Raw genomic sequence first — 21,983 nt, 5'->3', positions numbered from 1 at the left:
TGCAATTGGCAATATAAATGTGTCCATTATTAAATATTTGTACAAATTCTCTCCTTAGGTGCAATGGACAGGAAGCATGTTGAGCCTATCCCTCTACGATCTGCTGGCTTGACATATTACAACTAAAAACCATTTTACAGCCTTGTTTTGCTGGCTGTTTTAGATTCTAGGTATAGATAGGTTCACCCTTGGTATTGGTTGCAACGGCAGAGTAATTGATGGGGGGGATCTATGTCAACAGCCAGATCAGTTCCTGCAGTCTCTAGAAAGTCTCTAGCAACTGAAGCCACTCAGTGCGGCTTCTGTTGCCAGAGACTGCAGAGAGAGAGTGTGTGTGTGTGTGTGTGTGTGTGTGTGTGTGTGTGTGTGTGTGTGTGTGTGTGTACGCAACATACTATATGGTGAGTGGCAACTTTCATTTCATAATATTGTTACATTCCATCCTAGATTTTCCATTGTTTGTTTGCTGCACAATTATTCAATTGATGATGCAGATAGCACTTATCTGGCAAGTACTGATGTCGAAGACACAGATCTGTATGCTACAGAGAATGGGTCTTCGCAGTGTGAAAAATCTCTTTCAAGCTTACCGCAACAGGACGGAAACAGGACATCATCACGTGCCACAGAAGTGAGTGAGAATCCTGTGAATATTTCAATCCTGTAGGGTATGTACCCTGGCAGTGGGAAGCTATAAAGAAGCACAATTTTTAATTTTCAATCTTTTATTTAAAAATTAACAATCAGTAACTTTCTGAATTGCACCCATGATGGCATTCGTGATAAGGCACTTCGTCTCTGCCTTCAATTTTCTATTTTTAGTTGTAATCAGCTCAGCTCCAACACACTGGCCCAACTTGCCATCCTCATTGCTCCCATTCATTGCTGTTTGTTTGTCTCGCAGCATTGACAATGTGCTGCTTACCAGGACATCTTTGGCCTGCTTCTTGGAAGTGGCATAGTGCCCCACTTTGAATAATTCTGGTGAGCACTGAGGGGTAGATGGAGAACTGTTCTCAACTGCACACCCCACTGTAAATGTCTCTTGAGTACTAGGAAAAAAAAAGGAATTTATTAAATATTGCACTGTAAACAAGTTATAACATTACAATTAAAATTGATTGTGCCAAATACACTAGACTGTATAAAATTATTGGTGTAAATAACATGGATGTTTGAAGCACTGGCTTGCTGCAATAAATTTATACAATAATATGGAGAGGTCAGTGTTGAATCTCTTTCTTATTTTCTATAAAGAAAAACACTGAAGAAGTCTGTGATATTATAAATCAACATTATGGTGAGGCAGTGGGCAAACTTACAAAGCAAAACTTTACTGACACAATCATTCGAAGTACTCCTCGTGAAGAAATTCTCTCTTTCTCTCAATAAATGAATCTGAACTAGTAAAAATACATCGATTAAAAAACAAAAATACTTACAGATGAGATGTTATATCTACTAGACTGCAATGGGTGGTAAAGCCTCTAACTTTTTTTAATAAATTTAGCCATGGTTGGAAGATTATCCCTGACATGTTTAAGAAAGAGTAAGGTGATCCCCATTTCCAAAGTGCAGCAAGAAAGATCCAGGAAATTACTAAACAACAACTATTACACCTGTCTCATCTAAAATAATAGAATGTGCAATTAATATCAATATGTCTAGAAACATACCACAAACTTTCTTTTGTCAATCTAGTGCCATAGTTGAATACAGTAAAAATTCAGCTGTTGCTGTACTGCTGGATCTACCTGTGCTAAATCCGTGCTAAGCATCAATCAGAATATGGCATTTTTTCTTTACTAAGAAAGTTTGTGTATGTATTAACATAAAAAGTCACCATGCTGCATTGTTAAACAGAAATATCCACAACTATAACAAAATTTAAAAAAACATACTGAAGGAAATTGGGTCAACTTAACTGACGAAGAGCCTGTAAAAGCAAAATGCCTTCTATGCAACTGTCTGCCAAACTACATAAAGATAATAGAAAACATGTCCACTTTCACATTAAAAAATAAACTAAAATGTCACTTATTTAAAATTTTACGTGCAGCGTACCTTGAAGCAAAAAATTAATGTAATGTTTCATATGTAACTTTTCAAATATGTAAAAAAACTTTCAGGAAGCATGAAGTGATTTAAATCTTTGTTAATTATGTACGTATTTCAGAGGCTATTTTCAAAGATATAAGCACATAGGTAAATATTTTTTAAATTTCTAATGTCAAATATCACCGTGACAGGACTTGGAAAAATGGGAATTTTGAGAGAAAATCGAAGCAGAAGATATGATGTGTTGCCATAGCAATCAGGAATAACAAGACAAGAGAACTGTTTCATGTAATTGAATTAAGTCCCAAACTTAAATAAAAAATTTTGTGAATGCAACACGGTGAAAGACGTACGAAAGTAATAATGTTAAAAGAATGAAAAGAAGACCTCTATGTATTAGACTAAGAAGAGATGCAACGAGAATAATTCAACTAAGAAGATTTGGTGTGAGGAGTGTCCAGCTCCCACACGCATCGCAGGGACGCAGATGCAGAGACAACATCCGACATCACCGGCACCAGTTGCTGCTAACCGGTGCTGATTCTACACCCGCACACCGATGCAGACACGAAAACCAGCAACCGATGCCACCGGCACCAGTTATTGTTCATCGGTGCTGATTCCACACCTGCTCATCCATGCAGTCTCAACTCACATCGGGTGAGCGGAAAATAATAATTGTTTGAGTACAAAGTCGAAGAAACTGGTCACTAGACTGTATTAGTGTAGCTACAATGCTTAGAGTTAATTCGTTCAATGATCACCTGATCAAAAACTATGACAAATATGGATACTACACAGAGAATTGGGGAAACTTCAGAATCAGGCACAGCAATGAAAGTGAGTGAGGTGGTGCCAGACTGGTCTGAATTAGTGAATTTGATTAAAACTAAGTGATAAAATTGATGACCAAAGTGCAGATTCAGCAGCTTCAAGAAACAAACTGACTGCTCAAAATACTTCTTTAAGAAAGGATCTAAATAAAACTTTAAATGCTCAAAGTTAATTTAGACTCAGTAAATACTCAAATGAGAAAATAGATGACCAGGGTGCTTCTTTGAGAAATGAAATAAGTGCAACTTCAAGTGAAAAACTCGGTGCACAGAGTGCTAATTTAAGTAGAGAAATAGACACAGTGATTAAATCACTAAATTCTAAATTGGATGCTCGAAGTGAGATTTTGAATAAAAACCTAGACTTAATAACTCAATGGATTCTGAATTAAAGGATCAGTATGAAACTTTAAATATTCAGATGACAAACATAGGTTTGTTGAAGGTTTGTTGAACATCAGAGTAGACACTCAAAGCAAAGAATCTAGTAATCGATATGAAGACATGGCTGCTTTGGAAACTGAATTTGATGCCTAATGTAATAATGTAGAACGAAACCCATTGGAAACTTAGAATCTTTAAAAGACGTGTACTATAATGAATACAATAATGTAACACAAGGTTTAAGTACTTCGAAAGAGCAAATTTCAGGTGGCAGTACACGAGTAAATAATGTAGGATGAAATTTCAAAGAGAATATATCCAGCTTTGTTATTAGAAGTGTATGGAGCTTGGAGGAACCATCTGAAGAAATGATAGATCGAGGAGTTGCCACGAGAGTAACCTATTGAACATTTCGACTATTGCTTCTTCCGAAATTAATAATACCAGCAAGGTTATAGGTGACTTGTGGAAAGGATTCAAATTTATCCAGGATAGGGTAGAAAATGGAATAACTTTACCTGATGTTGTGTTACCTAGTTAAGTGGTGATTGTTTTGCCGTGGGGGGGACTTCCACACAAAATTAAGCGAGAATTACTGGTTTGCACTTGCTCAAGTGAGGTTAATACCAGATCCATGGGATCCGGGCGGAGTCACATTTATCCCGCAGGGACGTTAACGTTCTGCGTTAACAAGCGGAGTGACGACTGTCGGTTCCAGAGTTGTTTTCGGCGTTTCTCCCGAAATAGTTTTCCTGCACTGAATTCCCTTTCAAATCTTACACGAATCTGTAGTTTACTACTGAATTCTGAAACTATCCTATAATTTTACTATTTAGCAAATTGGATATAAACATAATGTAAAGACTGGCATAAGAGAACCACGGAAGAAACAGTGATCTCTAGGCATGAAACGAACCGAGTAGAATATTATATTTATGGATAATGTAATATAATGTAACAGACAGAACAAATATTTTATCGTAGTGTATAATTTTTTTATTTTGCATAGAATATTTTATACCTTTTATGAGATATGATATAGACGGGAGGGTTTGTATCAATTTTAAAAAGGGCTGGGTGTAGGTAAAAGCACGATTCAAACTAACAGATAAATCACGAATGACACAACACACACATCACACCTTTCAAACAACCCTCGCAAACAAGTGTGTGTGATTCTTTGACACTGCTATTTCCACAGGGTTGCTAAGATTTTCTTCGGGGGCCTTAAAGGTCACGGTGGGAATGTCTGTTCCGTAGGAACCTCCTCCAGCATGTCACTCGAGAACCGGCGAGGTAGGGGTCCTGGGGAAGGGGGTTGAAAGGGTTTCCTGTCTTTGGGGCTGTCTTCCTTCTCTTCTTCGATCTTAGCAACCACATCTATTTTTTTCCCCTTTATTACTTCTCGTTTGAGGACGTATCTATTTGTCCCTCTTTCCATATGCATCTACTTCCATCGCAGAAGTCCTTCCTGGTTTCCAATAACCTACAAATTACTTCAAATAAGTAGGCCGAGACTCAGGCTACACACACACACACGAAGATACACGAACAATGAAACTACTGACTACAAACCTGTCAAAAGGTGAGAACCATCAAGTGTTGGAGAGAGAAGGTATGTGTACAGCAGGAAATGCACATATTGTTGTTTATTGTGTCGGTAGTACATTGCATGTATATATAGGAAAATATACAGGGTGGTCCATCTCAAGTTTCGGATGAGATTATCTTGAAAACTGTACATCAGGTAAAAAATAGTGGGAAAGACAGGTTCGTAACGTCTAAGGGGGACATCATCAAATGATACTACACGGGACCTCCAGCTCCCATCCCTTTGGGTGGGGTGGAGGACAACTTTTAAATCTTAAATGGAAACACCCATTTTTTATTGTAGATTCAGATTCGCCATAAAAAAGTAATCGAGTTTTGTCTGAAACATTTTTAAACCATTGACAGATGGTGCTAAAATCGAGAAAAAGTAAAATTGTGGAAGAACTCTTATTTATTTAGAATTGTGCGAGAAAGATGCATCAAATCGATAAAAAATGTGTACCAGTTCTTTCGTTTCGCCAAATTAAGCTATTGTTGTACAAGATGTACTGTATCCTACTTTTAGCGTTACCCAGGAACAATGATATGGACATAGCAGAATGATGTTCCCATGGGGTGCTTCATTAGTGAGTCCCCTTGCCTCTCGCAATTTGGGGTGCTTAAATAATGAAATTATCCACAAAGAAATTGTTCAAAATCATCCCCATTTGGTCCAATGCATAAAGTCAATCGTCTGCGTAAGATGTCCACAGTTTTGAGCAGCACATCCCGTGGTATGGCTACACACGCTATTCAAATGCGTTGCTCCGTATGGTTTCGTGTTGTGGGCTCTTTTTCATTAACAATATTTTTTAAATAACCTCACAAGAAAAAAAAAATCGGGAGATGTTAGGTCTGGTGAATGTGGAGGCCACTGAATTGGTCCACCGCATCCTATCCACCGACCAGGGTACCGCACATTTAAAACGTTCTGCAAATTTTTAGCATAATGGTGAGCTGCTCCGTCCTGTTGAAACCACATTTGTTGCCTAGTTTCTAAATCAACATCTTCCATTAGCTCCAACATATCATCACAGAGAAGTTGTAAACAAGATTCCCCAATAACATTTTGGTCAAAAAAAATTACGGTCCTATCAAGTTACTGTTTAAAATTCCACAGCAGACCATTAACGACCATTTGTGTTTATTGTCAATGGGTCTGCATGGATTGACAGGGGACCAATAACGACAATCATCACGATTGAATTCGCAATTGTTTTTGAATGTGGCTTCATCAGAGAACATAACTTACCTAAAAAAAGTCATTGCCACCTCTTATTTCCAAGGCCCATTGGCAGAAATGCAAGCGTATTTGCATATCTTTTTGCATTAAGGACTGAGTGTAATATGATACACATGATATTTATGTGCCTTCAAAATCCTCAAAGCAGTTGATTTCGATATTCCAGTTTGTGTCTGAATCGCACAACTACACGTTTCAGGATCCAGTTGAACACGGGCGAGAATGGTAGGATACGAGCGTCATTTTCACTGTAATCGCGATGACGAGGTGGACGGTGCATGTATCCATTTCGAGCACGTCGAGTGCAATGTCCAATAATATTGTCCCTTGGATGTCATCTGTTTGGGAAACTATCCGCATACAATTATGCAGCTGCAGCGTACTTGTTGTGGCATCCACCTAAAATTAACATCATATCAACAACCTCTGTAGGAGGATAAGTGAGCCATGTTTTGCTAAAGAATAATTTACTTTCGTCAGTTGATGTTTAAGGTTCACAATCTGAAAGTGAAGTGACGTCTGATCACATTACACCAACCGCTATATTGAGCCATAGTTGCCAGTTTGGTCACGGTAGCGCCACAGTCAGGTGAGTAATGAAATTGTAAAGAGTTCCGTAACGAGATTTTAATACCATCCCGCCTCCCTCCATCAAATACTGTGGAAAAAAAAGCTTAATTTGGCATAATGAAAGAATGGGTGCACATTTTGTATCAATTTCATGCGTCATCCTCTGATCATTTTAAATAAATCCGAGTTCTTCCCAATTTTAATTTTTCTTGATTTCAGCGCCATCTGTCAATGGTTTAAAAATGTTTCAGACAAAACTTGATTACTTTTTTATGGAGAATCCGAATCTGCAATAAAAAATGGGTGTTTCCATTTAAGATTTGAAAGCTGCCCCACACCCCACTGAAAAGGGAGGGGGCTGTGGATCACGTGTAGTATCATTTTATGTCCTCCTCTGATCTTACGAACATCTCTTATCCACAGTTTTTACTCGATAATTTTGGAGATAATCTCATCTGAAACTTCCGATGGACCACCCTGTATATATACATATAACTAGAAGGATTCTATGTCAAGTAGTTAGGGAGGCGGGAGTAAGGGAAGAGCATAAACCTGAGAGGAATCGATTGTGATAATTGTTAAGGAATGTCGAGTCGGAGTATAGGTAGACATAGTATCTGTTAAGAGTAAAGAAGTCGAAAGTAGAGGAGGACTCCAGGGACTAAATGAAGTATCAAGAAGTGAGAGTTAAGTGTAAAATAGATTTTTATTTTTTTCCAGATTTTTAAGTACTTCACGTGTTGGACTCTCTAGAGGTAAGACAGGTTCATAAATTATGTCGTCGTTAAATCAACTTTACTGTAGATGTATTTTATTGAGTCTAATGCGAGACGAATCGGTTGACTTGTATACATTCAAATATTGATGTGGGAAATGGAGAATATGTTATTTGTGGAAGCTGGAATGTACCAAGACTGAACTAAAAGTATTCATTGAGTACTAAATTATTTCAAAAGTAGAGAGAGAGAGAGAGAGAGAGAGAGAGAGAGAGAGAGAGAGAGAGAGCGAGCCAGCCTTACAAATTCCTGTTAACCAGCAGTATTCGTTGAAGAAGAAGGTTTTGGAGATCGATGGAGCCGGCAATCCAGAGAAGAAGATCGGCTGTACATATCAAGTAAGTCAACCTATGACAGATAGGTGTGAATTTTGCAATCCAACTTCACATTGCTTTTGATCGTTTAAGGCATTAGAGTATGTTACAAACAAATAAATTGCTCAGCAGTTCCTCTTAAAGATCATTGACATTACCTCTTCTGAAACTGATACAGGAGCATCTCTGCAAACTAGTACACACAGAGATGTATCAGATTTTTCAGAAAGTCTAGTGGGTACTTCTGCACAATAGACCACAAAAAATGCTCACAATCCACCGTTCTGCCTTACATGTATTTCGGGTGTTTTAAGTTGATTTCATTTATTACTACCAGTGTGCTTGAATCAAAGTTTCCACTACTGTGCATCTCACATGTGAATGTTTTCACACACAGAAATGACACGAAGAGCACACACAAAGTGGAAGCATAGTATTTGAAAGCACTAGCTTATCATTGCACAAATCAACAATTTCTACACTAAGTGGACGTGACCAAACCCTGTGAAGTATATTTTTAGTATCAGAAATTAACTGTTGATATCAATGTAGATTCCTGCAACAGTATACGCTTGTCTTATAGACTGCAGAAAACGTGTAATGACAGAGCGACAAAAATTAATACGCACAACAGAGATTGGGATATTTTTCAGCAGTTTTCTAGGCACTACGTGGCCTTTCAAATACGCCAATAGGTCAAACCACCACACGCTTGGTTTATGGGTGGTCTCGACTGAGCTACTGCGCATTTTTTCCCCACATCTTTTCGAGTTCAGCTGAATAATGCAAACGTAAGGAGGCTAAGCATGCTTCACATTCCTCGTTCGTCACACCACACACAACTTTTCTCACTTTTTCTCCTATTCTGGCCAAGCTTTCCTTCCTGGCGTGCCGAAATAATACAGCTACAGAACCAAAGGCATGTGCTACTTTCCCCAATTTATGTGATATATATACACACACATATCTATCAAAAGTAAAATGATAAGCACATTAACTTGTATAAACGCAGAATGAAACATTTGTAGATCTGTAGATTGCCTTATTGTGGTACAAAATATCTGTTAGGTCATACAGACACCTTTGGTTGCTGTATTCTTCAATTATCACTTTAAAGCTCTTTTTTTCCATCTCATAGCTACAATAAGAAGCTATCATCAGATATAGAGCTTTCTTTCAACAGGGATACAAAAATATGCAATTTCATTTGTTTCATTAATGTATTTATAAGCTACTGCTTACTGAAAAAATACCCACGATACTATGCGGAATTGTCGAATCAATCCGTGTGTTTTGACTGCTAAGGAAAACAATAACTAGTAGAAAGCCCGCTCGCAAGGCTGCGTTCTGTGCACGGGAGTCACCGCCTCTACTGCACACACACGGACACACGACAGAATAGAACAGACGCCACCGGCATTAACAGAACCTCTCCTACTTCAACCTGGCAGATGAACAGTCTGCTAAAATCATAGCTTTGCCCGTTTTGCTGCTAGATAGCATTTCAGCCACACCTCACTTTTACACCTTCGGTGTGTCGTGTAATACAGATTTAAGGACCTGGATTTTGCTGATAATATTGTTCTGTTGACAGAAACTCAACCCAGTTTACAATTAATAGTTATCGAGCTGGGTAGAGAGACCATTTCTTTAGGACTTAAAAGAAATAGTGATGAAACAAAAACAATATGCGTAACAAGTGGAAATGTACCTACGCAACTTCTAGTGCAACAGAAGGTACTGCAAGGTGTTGACCAATTTCCATATCTCAGCAGTTTTATCTGTAAGTAATGGGAAAGCCATTGCACATAAACAGACGGCAGTATCATTGCATATGCAAGGTATACAATGGCAGTACAACAGGGAGCTGTCATGTGCACTCAGGTGATTCACGTAAAAAGGGTTGCAACACGACTATGCTCACACGGCGGGAATTAACGGACTCTGCATGCAGAATGCTAGTTGGAGATGGACACGTGGAACATTCCTTTTTGGAAATTATGAGATAATTCAATATTATGAGATGCACAGTGTCAAGAATACCAAATTTGACGCATTACCTCTCACTACGGACCACGCAGTGACTGACGGCCTCCATTTAACAACCGAGAGCAGTGGTACTGCGTGGAGTTGCCAGTGCTAAGAAACAAGCAACACTGTGTGAAATAACCGCAGAAATCAGTTGGACTTACGACAAACACGCCCGTTAGGAAAGTGCAGTGAAATCTGGTATTAATTACTACAGGAACAGACAAATGATGCGAGTGCCTCTGCTAACAGCACGACATCGTCTGCAGCACCTCTCCTGAGCTTGTGACGAACAGTTTGATCCTAGGTGACTAGAAAATCGAGACCTGGTGAGATGAAACCCAATTTCAGATAGTAAGAGCTGATGGTAGGGTTGAAGTGTGGTGCAGATCCCACGAAGCCTCGGTAGTGGCTCCATAATGTTGTGGGCTGTGTTTACATGGAATGGACTGTAGTCCTCTGGTCCAACTCAACCAGTCGTTGACTGTAAATAGATTTACTTCAATACTTGGAGACCACCTGCAGCCATACGTGGACTTCATTTTCCCAAACAAAGACGGAATGACAACTCGCCATGTCAATTGGTCACAATTGTTTGTGATTGGTTTGAAGAACATTCTGAACAAATCTAGTGAATGACTTGATTACCAAGATTGCCTAACACGAATCTCATCAAACATTCGTGTGACAGTTCTCCACAAAATCCTGCACTGGTAATACTTTCGTGAACACAGACAGCTATAGAGGCAGCTTGGCTAATTACTACTGTGGGATGCTTCGAACGATTTGTCAAGTCCGTGCCGTGTCAAATTGCTGCACTATGCCGGACAAAATCAGGCTCGAGAAGATATTACGAGGAATTCCGTGACTTGTCACTTCAGTGTAGTGGAGGTGTAGATGCAGACATCAGTAGCTGAATTGGGAAGGGCTTCTGCAGTCTCCCACCCAATCTGATCTATACAGGAATTAAGACTCAAGAAGTACTTATACTAAGCTGCAGGTGCACTCCTGTCTATTATCCTAGTGACGGCCAGGCACGGGTGCGGAACCTAGGAAATGTCAACAAAATTGACACGAATTGTTTCTCACTGATGAAACTCGGGGTAAATTTTTTATATTAGCCATCGTGACCATGTTTCACAGAATTGTCCGCACAGCCCAAACAATACCATTACTGAAAGGATGGTAGAATCCCCAAATCTTCAGTGGTGTGGAAACTAACAGATGGCTGCAGAAATAGGGGAAAACCTTTTATCACCTGGAAACTAATTTTTGCAAAGGATCTTCAATGTGTGGACCCTAACTGGGAAGCAGCTGTAAAGCTGGCAGTTGATCAAGTTTGCTGCAGGAAACCGGCTGCCCAAAATGCTACTAATCACCTCTAAAGTAAACACATATTTGAAGTTGTTTTATACATGGCAGTCTGATTCATTAAAGCAGGGGTAGTGAACCTTTTTTACCTACCATCCACTTTTGTATCACTGCAACGTTTTCCTAGCTGCGGGAATTTCCCGCAACGTGCTGCATAAAATGTGTGTGAGACTGCGCTCCCCACTTGCACAATGCGAACATAGCAGACCATTTTCCTATCGTCCGGCAAAACAGTGCCACTGTGGGACACGCTTGCACGCCTCAGGAAGGGTATGTCTCGCACACTGCAGCAATTTGCTTGAGGGCGCTTGTAGTGGGAAAGTCAACCGAGCAGCAGGAAAATACCAGATGACAGCTGCAGTATATTTTTCACATGCACGGGCATTAAGACTACGTAATTCTCCTGATCTAATTATTCACCAGAAATGTCAGCTGACTGATGCTCTGCCTCAGACAGTGAGCAACTTATCAAATTCGTGTCCAAACGGCATATTTTGTGGAACGCAGCTGACACTGGGATGAGAAACTAGATGCAAAATGAGTTAATTTGGGGAGAAATCTGAAGAAAACTGAATGAAACATGTAAGAAGAAATGTCTTTGATTATGTCCACTATAAAACATCAGTGAATTCATGTGTACTGAGCTTTAACCACCATTATAATGAGTTGCATGTTGTTACTGTGATTAGTACTGTGAATGATTTAAAATTCGGCCCACCGAAGTACTCAGTGAATCTGTTAATCACAGTGAATACCTTAGCTTTGACATAACCGTCAACACCTACCCAGGGCACCATATCATCCATGAGCAGTGCATTAATTTCCGATACGTTTGAGTGATAAGGCAGTGGGAACTGGTTCTCTCCTCCATCGCCTCGCAACCGTTTTGTTACTAAAATGTTATTCGATCCTTCACAACACACGGACATTTGCGTCGTTGCTTTGCACTTTCTGAATACTCTTCCCAATAATACACCGTCTCCTTCCTTTTAGACTGCACACTTCACTGCACGTTTTGCCTTTGCTGTCCCACTACTGCTGTTGCACCGCAGTCCACTGTGGCTGTAATACTGAAACGTTCCTTGCAGCACGCTGGAACACGTGTGGCATCAATGAACCACAAAATACTACTCTCACCTAAAGAAAAATGTAGCACCCACAAACTTCCAACAAACTGTTAAAATGTTTTCAAATCTTTCCAAAAATTTTTCTTGCTCTGATCTCCCATAAAAAAATGTAATGTGAAAAAGTTTGTCAAATAATACATTTCATATACTGGTTTGCTAAAACTTCCAAGTCACACATTTTAATTTATTACTTCACTGTTACCGACTATTGGCCAGAAAGTTTCCACCTGTTATCAACATGTGATACTGAAGCCATTTATGAAATTGTGTTGTACAACACCTAGTTTGGGAGGTGATAAATATTAATTATTCAAAAAACAGTCTTAATCGCATTTATAATTATTATACTGCCAACCAGTTTCAACCCGACATAGGAGTCATCATCTGGGCATTTACACTGTGAAGTTATAGATATCCGTCACAAAGACTCCATTATACTACAGCTAAAATTACGTAAATTTAAAATATGTTACCTATTGGTCGATTGCTGGCGGTGTCACTACTGTCTACATGTTGTTGTTGTTGTTGTTGTGGTCTTCAGTCCTGAGACTGGTTTGATGCAGCTCTCCATGCTACTCTATCCTGTGCAAGCTTCTTCATCTCCCAGTACCTACTGCAACCTACATCCTTCTGAATCTGCGTAGTGTATTCATCTCTTGGTCTCCCCCTATGATTTTTACCCTCCACGCTGCCTCCAATACTAAATTGGTGATCCCTTGATGCCTCAGAACATGTCCTACCAAACGATCCCTTCTTCTAGTCAAGTTGTGCCACAAACTTCTCTTCTCCCCAATCCTATTCAATACCTCCTCATTAGTTACGTGATCTACCCACCTTATCTTCAGCATTCTTTTGTAGCACCACATTTCAAAAGCTTCTATTCTCTTCTTGTCCAAACTAGTTATCGTCCATGTCTCACTTCCATACATGGCTACGCTCCATACAAATACTTTCAGAAACGACTTCCTGACACCTAAATCTATATTCGATGTTAACAAATTTCTCTTCTTGAGAAACGCTTTCCTTGCCATTGCCAGTCTACATTTTATATCCTCTCTACTTCGACCATCATCGGTTATTTTACTCCCTAAATAGCAAAACTCCTTTACTACTTTAAGTGTCTCATCTCCTAATCTAATTCCCTCAGCATCACCCGTCTTAATTCGACTACATTCCATTATCCTCGTTTTGCTTTTGTTGATGTTCATCTTATATCCTCCTTTCAAGACACTGTCCATTCCTTTCAACTGCTCTTCCAAGTCCTTTGCTGTCTCTGACAAAATTACAATGTCATCGGCGAACCTCAATGTTTTTACTTCTTTTCCATGAATTTTAATACCTACTCCGAATTTTTCTTTTGTTTCCTTTACTGCTTGCTCAATATACAGATTGAATAACATCGGGGAGAGGCTACAACCCTGCCTCACTCCTTTCCCAACCACTGCTTCCCTTTCATGCCCCCCGACTCTTATAACTGCCCTCTGGTTTCTGTACAAATTGTAAATAGCCTTTCGCTCCCGGTATTTTACCCCTGCCACCTTCAGAATTTGAAAGAGAGTATTCCAGTCAACATTGTCAAAAGCTTTCTCTAAGTCTACAAATGCTAGAAACGTAGGTTTGCCTTTTCTTAATCTTTCTTCCAAGATAAGTCGTAAGGTCAGTATTGCCTCACGTGTTCCAACATTTCTACGGAATCCAAACTGATCTTCCCCGAGATCGGCTTCTACCAGTTTTTCCATTCGTCTGTAAAGAATTCGCGTTAGTATTTTGCAGCTGTGACTTATTAAACTGATAGTTCGGTAATTTTCACATCTGTCAACACCTGTTTTCTTTGGGATTGGTATTATTATATTCTTCTTGAAGTCTGAGGGTATTCACCTGTCTCATACATCGTGCTCACCAGATGGTAGAGTTTTGTCATGACTGGCTCTCCCGAGGCCATCAGTAGTTCTAATGGAATGTTGTCTACTCCCGGGGCCTTGTTTTGACTCAGGTCTTTCAGTGCTCTGTCAAACTCTTCACGCAGTATCTTATCTCCCATATCGTCTTCATCTACATCTTCTTCCATTTCCATAATATTGTCCTCAAGTACATCGCCCTTGTATAAACCCTCTATATACTCCTTCCACCTTTCTGCTTTCCCTTCTTTGCTTAGAACTGGGTTTCCATCTGAGCTCTTGATATTCATACAAGTCGTTCTCTTATCTCCAAAGGTCTCTCTAATTTTCCTGTAGGCAGTATCTATCTTACCCCTAGTGAGACAAGCCTCTACATCCTTACATTTGTCCTCTAGCCATCCCTGCTTCGCCATTTTGCACTTCCTGTCGATTTCATTTTTGAGACTTTTGTATTCCTTTTTGCCTGCTTCATTTACTGCATTTTTATATTTTCTCCTTTCATCAATTAAATTCAATATTTCTTCTGTTACCCAAGGATTTCTATTAGCCCTCGTCTTTTTACCTACTTGATCGTCTGCTGCCTTCACCACTTCATCCCTCAGAGCTACCCATTCTTCTTCTACTGTATATCTTTCCCCCATTCCTGTCAATTGTTCCCTTATGCTCTCCCTGAAACTCTCTACAACCTCTGGTTCTTTCAGTTTATCCAGGTCCCATCTCCTTAAATTCCCACCTTTTTGCAGTTTCTTCAGTTTCAATCTGCAGTTCATAACCAATAGATTGTGGTCAGAATCCACATCTGCCCCTGGAAATGTCTTACAATTTAAAACCTGGTTCCTAAATCTCTGTCTTACCATTATATAATCTATCTGAAACCTTTTATTATCTCCAGGGTTATTCCATATATACAACCTTCTTTCATGATTCTTCAACCAAGTGTTAGCTATGATTAAGTTATGCTCTGTGCAAAATTCTACAAGGCGGCTTCCTCTTTCATTCCTTCGCCCCAATCTATATTCACCTACTATGTTTCCTTCTCTCCCTTTTCCTACTGACGAATTCCAGTCACCCATGACTATTAAATTTTCGTCTCCCTTCACTACCTGAATAATTTCTTTTATCTCGTCATACATTTCATCTATTTCTTCATCATCTGCAGAGCTAGTTGGCATATAAACTTGTACTACTGTAGTAGGCATGGGCTTTGTTTCTATCTTTGCCACTGTCTACATAACGGCAGGAAACTATGCGAGACTAACCCTTCGTATGGGCTTAAATAGCGTGCTGACACCATGTGAATAGACGGCAACACCCCCAGTGGCAATCAATGGTATTTAATACAGTTTATTATATGTAATTACTAGTCACCTTGGTTAAACATAAATTTATGTTACAGTAAATAACAGAAGACGGAACCATTTCATTTAAAAAGAGTTACAATTATAGTGTTAATTATGAAATAACAACATATGTTACGTAGTCAACTCGTGAAAGTATATTACATTATGTGCCATAATATAAATTAAAGCAATTTGTGACACACAAAAACTGGAGTCATTGTATTATAATATATCCATTCATACATTTACGTAGAAAACATTTTAGTCAATTTACTAAAATGGCTAATATGGAAGGACTACAAAGCCCTCTACTCCCTGTGGTGAGGACGCCGTTGCCATGGATTACAAAGCGTGTATCAGGCGCCCTCTAGTCTGTGTAGCGAGTACGCCGTCGTCACGGTAGCAGCTGGTGTGTTCATACGGTGTTATTAATGTGTGATTACTCATACTAATCGTTGCTTTATCTCTACAACCATGTTGTCCAAAAATTGCGATAAATATTTATTACCGTGAAAAGTAGCACAAAATTTTCATTGTGTTAATGAAAGACGTAAGAAGGTAGTTCTCATATCACAATCATGTACAGCTGTTGAATTATAAAATTCACAACTTTCAATTTTTTATGTTTGTACATGCACTGCCCCGCGACTAGAAAAACATTTCACTCAGTGTCCTGCAGCCCACTTTGGGCAGCAAAAGACAAGCGCATTCCACAGGTGATAAATTGTTCCACATCTAGGAAAATGTAGGTGTATTATTAAAATTTTCTAACCATCGACCATTCCACAGTAATGATGATTTCTAAAGTGGGGAAGTAACTTCGTGTTATAAAATTTATAAAGCAGAGTTGAATCAAGTTAAAGAATAAATTAATAATTACTAACCTAATATTTTTTATCAAAGTTTTGTGAAACCCCAAAGTAAATATTTTAACCTCCACCTGTCTACTGCCTGCTATGAAGGCTCGGACGCGCACTAGTGGGTGCTAGGGACCAAGTTGACCATCAGCGCTGATTAATAATGTTTTCTCACAAGCAGTGTTAAGTGCCGTGTATGTAACAGAAACTCTTGTATGCAGAAAAAACATGCTTGAAGGCATAACTAGTTAAAACTTGTTCATTGGTTACCATTTACTGTCCAGCCACTGGCTGCGTATAACTCAACACAGAGAAAGGATGTCAACATATTAGTTTCACAAAACAAGTGAAGTGCATGGATGTTACTTTGCAAGTTTCAGCTGAGGATATGGAGCACTATCCAAACAGGCTGGCCCACAAGTAGCCTAAAAACGGCTCGGGAGTGAGTATTTCATAAGCAGTATCTAAATTCTTTGATATCTGTCACTCAAATGAAAATTAAGGGTTTTCTTTTTTTTACAATTTACAGATGAGAAAATTAACTACGCTACAAAGTGTTACACTAGTTTTGGGGGATGTGGGAAACACCACAAATTCTGGCACAGTAGGCAAGAAATTATACATCAAAATCACAAGCTTTCTATTAACAATGAAGCCCACTACATAAAAAGAAGCTGTTTTAGCAGATTCTTTTTTTCTTCAGAATAACTTCTTGGACATAGCACATGCTGATGGTTTTTACTTTGCTACTGAATAATACAGCCCACTGTTGATTAACCAACAACTGAAAGGAGAGCCGAAGTTCACCCATGGAACTGAGCAACAGTTATTTGAGAATAGCATGATCTAGAGTGTACTGAATAATGAAATTCAACAATTAAGTAAGTTATGTATTTTCATACAAACAAAATTTACATGATCAGATAACTAAATTTTATTTCCTCATTCATAGAAAACAACATGTGCACCGTTAATAGCACAGATAATGCCTCGTCGGAATTCCATTTCTCTCCACATACGATTCAAGATCTCCATGGTGACACATTGAAGTGGATTGCAAATGTATGCCTTCAATTCCCATAGGTCTCTAGCCGCAGTTCAATATATCGCATCCTTCACAAAACCTCAGGAAAAAAAAAGTTGTGTAAGGTCAGGGGATCGTGGTACACTTCAAGTTGGGCCATCTCGTCCAGTCCACCTACCCGGTAACTTTTTATATAGAAATTAAAGTACATTTAGGGGCCAGTGAAGTGGTGCCCTGTCTTACTGGAATATGACACCAGGCTGCAGGTGTTCCAATTGTGGCACCTTAAACTCTTGTAGCATGTCCACGTTAACACCACTGTTGATGGCAGTGATGGAAAAGAATGAATCAGTAAAGCAACTGGAGACCAGTCTGCACCAAACATTGACCTTACCACTGTCTCTTTCCATTTCATGTGTAACACGAGGATGCTGCAAATCCTACATATAAACATTATGACAATTCAGTCTGCTGGATACATGAAATGCTGCCATATCGGAGAAACAAATCTTTTCCAAAAAGTCAATGCTTGCATCAATCTTGCATAGATTGTCCACTGCAAATTGTTCGCAGCTAGGTTTGTCCATAGGCTTTAATGCCTGAAGCAGCTGCACGCAGGGATAGAGCCATTACCTCTTATGCATGACATTGTGCAATGTCTATCTTCTCATTTGCAACGCTCTGGCTGCCATACATGCCGATTTTATAGAACTCCTTGCGAACACCTGCCGTACCCTGTCCACATTGGAATCTGAAACTCATGGGTGACCAGCCCCTTTTTATGGAGAACACTACCTGTTTCCATAAATGATGTATTCCAAGTCCGAAAGGATCATTGCATTTGAGTATCAGGTATCGTCTGTATCTACCAGGTCACACACATTGAGCTTTATCCAGTAGCATCCACATTTTTTCAGGTTTTCAGGTTCCATTTCGCATCAAAATTGCATGACCTGGAAGGTAAAAGGAATTTTATGATTAATCTTTTAATTTGCTAGAAACCATTTTCTAATACCTCATATAGTTTCAAAGTTAGTTAAGTCGTAAGTTGTAAAGATATACATGTATACTGCAAAATAAAAAAATTAAAAATTGCTATTCATCCACAGCTGTTTCTTTTAGGCATTAGGATACAACACACTATTTGATGAAAGTAATAATCAAACTTACCAACTTGCACTATGATAACGTAATTCAACAAAGGTACAGAAGTAAGTAAATAAACAGCTCAGAGGCCACTGTCTACCCTTGGTTCCATCTACAAAATGCTGGAGGTTAAAGATCAAAAGTTATTCAGCTGTGTATTTTTTTACAATGTAAACAGAGCATACACTTAGAGAAAAATTGGAATCTTAGGAGGTCTTCAATTGACAATATCGATAAGTGAAGAAAGTGAAGACGAGGATGAATCGGAACCTTGATGAATTGGAACCTTGGCCAATTCGTAAAATATCAAAAGCTACGGCTACACTGGACAAAGTTAACCATTGAGTGTTGAGATGTGAATATGTTGAACTAGTGATAAATGTATTAAATAAAATGGACAGTACAATGTAAAAATTAGTACAAAATAAGCACTAACTACTGGTCTGTTTCTCAAACTTCTGAAAACGTTACTACACACTGGATCTTATTGTCCTTGGTGTGTCAAAATGAATATCGGGCTTTTTCGGTTTTGTAGTATTTATTACGTTCAACTTAGAATTATGAAAGAGCAATTCAAACAATTTTGTTTGTATACATGTGCACATGCGTATGCAACCGAAGAATGTGTTTAATGAGTGAGACAGCCTTTTACGCATAAAGGGAAGGGGACGATTTGATTTTATTTCATCTCTGTAATAATGGATGAGATCACCAACAAGTTTAATTTTTTTTACAATGGTCAGCACCTTTAACCCACACTGACAGATTCCGATTCATTGATTGTACAATGATTCCTGGTCCTCGGAACGAACGGCATTGACGGCAGGTAATATGATTTACCCATGTCTTTATTGTAGACCTCTGCGATGTGAAATGTCCGATAAGCGTTGACATCCCGGTTGTTAAAACTTTCTAGCCCTGGAATTTTGTTGACTTTTGGTCCACAGACGGGGGCCACGGTTAATCAGCCGTTACCTTGCTTCACTGGTCTGCAAGGTGATTAATGCTTGACTGTCAGAAGTGTCGGAATAAAATAAAATCTGCAACTATGAGGGTAATCCCAAGAAAAAAATTAAATTCATTTTTTAAGTACATAGAGCTGTTATTTCTACAGTGGTTTACATCAGTTCACAGCTTTAACATTTAGCTATTTTTCAACGTAATTACCATTTCTGTCGATGCATTTTTGTAGACGCTGTGCCAGTTTTTGTATGCCCATGTTATACCAGCTTGCCGCCATGCTGTTCAGGAGGTGAATCACTTTCCGGCCAACTGTTCTTTTAACCCAGGAAACAGGTGATAGTCACTGGGCGCCAATTCAGGACTATAGGGTGGGTGGGTGATTATGTTCCACTGAAACTGTTGCAGGAGAGCAACAGTCTGCCGAGTGATGTGTGGGCGAGCGTTGTCACGGAGAATGTGTACACCCTCGGTTCAACATTCCTCTTCTCCGGTTCTGAATTGCCCGCTTGAGTTTTTTCGGTCCCACAGTACCTGTCAGCCTTAACTGTGGTCCAGTGGGCGTCAAGTCGACCAACAGTACCCCTTTCAGTTTCCAAAAAACTGGTTGTCATGACTTTACCGGCAGACTGTGTGTTTGAATTTCCACAGCTTTGGTGAAGAAGGATACTGCCACTGGCGTGATTGTTGCTTGGTCTCAGGTGTAAAGTTGTATGCTCAGATTTCATCACCCGTGACAATTGAGTCCAGAAAGTTTGCCTGTTTGGGTGCAAGGCGGTGAAGAAATGTGCAGGAAGCATCAACTCTTTGCACACACCTTCCGGTAGTTCAATGTTTCCGTTAAAATTCTACGAACATTTTTGACATCCATGCACGAGTCACCATACACTTCCGTCAATTGGCGATGGATTTCATTTGGCGCAGTTTCCTTTGCATTCAAAAAACCGGGGTTCTCAACGGCTGCCAAGCCAAGACTGAGCGCCTCAGCGCGACGTGCGCATGTTTATACGCAACGCGTGAAGCACTCTCAATAACAGTGTGACCAACTGCCACACAAACAGAGTTCTGTACTTATAAAAAAAAATAGGAGACCTTACTTTTGGGATTACACTCGTAATAACATATTTTAGCCTTCCGTAATTATGTGAATGAATTTTAATTCACTTGGTAACTCCCGACCACAGAAATCCATTTTGTTTTCAAACATAAACACGGGTCACAGGAGACTACCCACCTCCCCAATACAACTCGTTTATCAGCCTCAGATCTATAACATTTCCGAACGGGGCAATACTAGATACTGGCACTGCCCCTCCCTCAAGCGTTTGAGGTAGGACGCCAAAAATCTTAAAAATCGACTTATCAAAAATATAAAATATGTTCACTTTGTAGCGCACATCTTTCTGAAGAGTCTAATACATAAAACATATGTGTTCAAGGAAATCTAAGATGTTATTTGGTCTTAAGTGTGACAAAGTGCAGCGTCACGCCTCTTCACACGGTATTCTTCAACCGCATGTCACTGTTTTCACTCTGTGGAATTCAAACGTCTAATATTTTGTGATGGGTGCCATCAAACTGTATTCAGGACAATTGGAATTAAAATGTCCTATAGTGCCTATCATGCACCAAGTTGGCCAGTTTGACATCCTGCCCCCCCCCCCCCCCCTCAAAAATAACTCTCAGTTAATACTGGATGGAATTATTTGCAACCTGTAGAACAAGAACTCTTCAGAAAATTTGCACTCTTTATTGCCTATTAATAAAATTAAATATAAGATCCACAAAACCAGTAAAGACAAGAAACAAGCAAGACAGTACAAATTTCTTCAATCCAGAAGTCCTAGAATTTATTTCCTCTAATCTTGCTACAGCTTTACATGGTGTGCTTTCCTTTCTGCAAAAGAATCAATTACCTCATCAAAGTCCGTCAAATATTTTGAACAGGAAAACTCAATGTTGTCCTATAACACTGGAATAGCTGTTAATACAAGTAGAACCTAAGACTGGTGTGGTTTCTCAGTCTGGTTACGTGTATTTTGTCACTGTCTGCTAGATAAAACTAAATAGGCCTCCTAATATTTCAGCAATTTTAACACACACCAAATAAATGAGACTGTTATGGTACAAATGGTCGTTTTTATAACTCGACAGAATATAATTCACGAAGTACCAATATTTAATGACAAGCAAAAAGTTGTATGTTAGGAAATAGTTTCACATTTCATTCATACTCTCTAGCTTCCGAAGTATGAGATCGAGAAGTAGTAGTACAAAATTTTTATATAAATTTGGGATCATCGTATTCTTCCACAATTTGTGTGATGTGCTTGTTTTCTTCTCCTTCCTCGTTCTAACAAACCATCTTGTCATCACTAATTCTGTAACTATGCCTGCCAGTGTCAAAACTACTTCTCCACTGAACTTCATTAACCCACCCACAATCACCGGTTTAGTTACACCG

General features: G+C 39.2%; 1 protein-coding gene across 8 annotated transcripts in view; it reads right to left on the bottom strand.

Annotated features, from left to right (window-relative positions):
• Positions 1 to 724: 724 nt before the first annotated feature.
• The window catches only part of LOC126227762 (uncharacterized), a 932,351-nt gene continuing 911,092 nt past the window's right edge, over positions 725 to 21,983 (bottom strand). For 7 of the 8 annotated variants that reach the window (XR_007544041.1, XR_007544039.1, XR_007544016.1 and 4 more), the window contains one exon: positions 725 to 1,052. Coding sequence is in view for 4 of the 8 variants with exons in the window: in XM_049942248.1 (XP_049798205.1) it covers positions 737 to 1,052 (316 nt within the window). In the remaining 4 variants the exon portion in view is untranslated. Of the gene's footprint in view, positions 1,053 to 18,208; positions 18,367 to 21,983 lie in introns of all 8 variants that reach the window. The other variant, XR_007544020.1, reaches the window with a different exon arrangement.

This window comes from Schistocerca nitens, unplaced genomic scaffold (assembly GCF_023898315.1).
Source record: "Schistocerca nitens isolate TAMUIC-IGC-003100 unplaced genomic scaffold, iqSchNite1.1 HiC_scaffold_340, whole genome shotgun sequence".
Taxonomy (NCBI): domain Eukaryota; kingdom Metazoa; phylum Arthropoda; class Insecta; order Orthoptera; family Acrididae; genus Schistocerca; species Schistocerca nitens.
The sequence above is the reverse complement of the archived record's forward strand: the minus strand, read 5'-3'. Positions and strand labels throughout refer to the sequence as shown.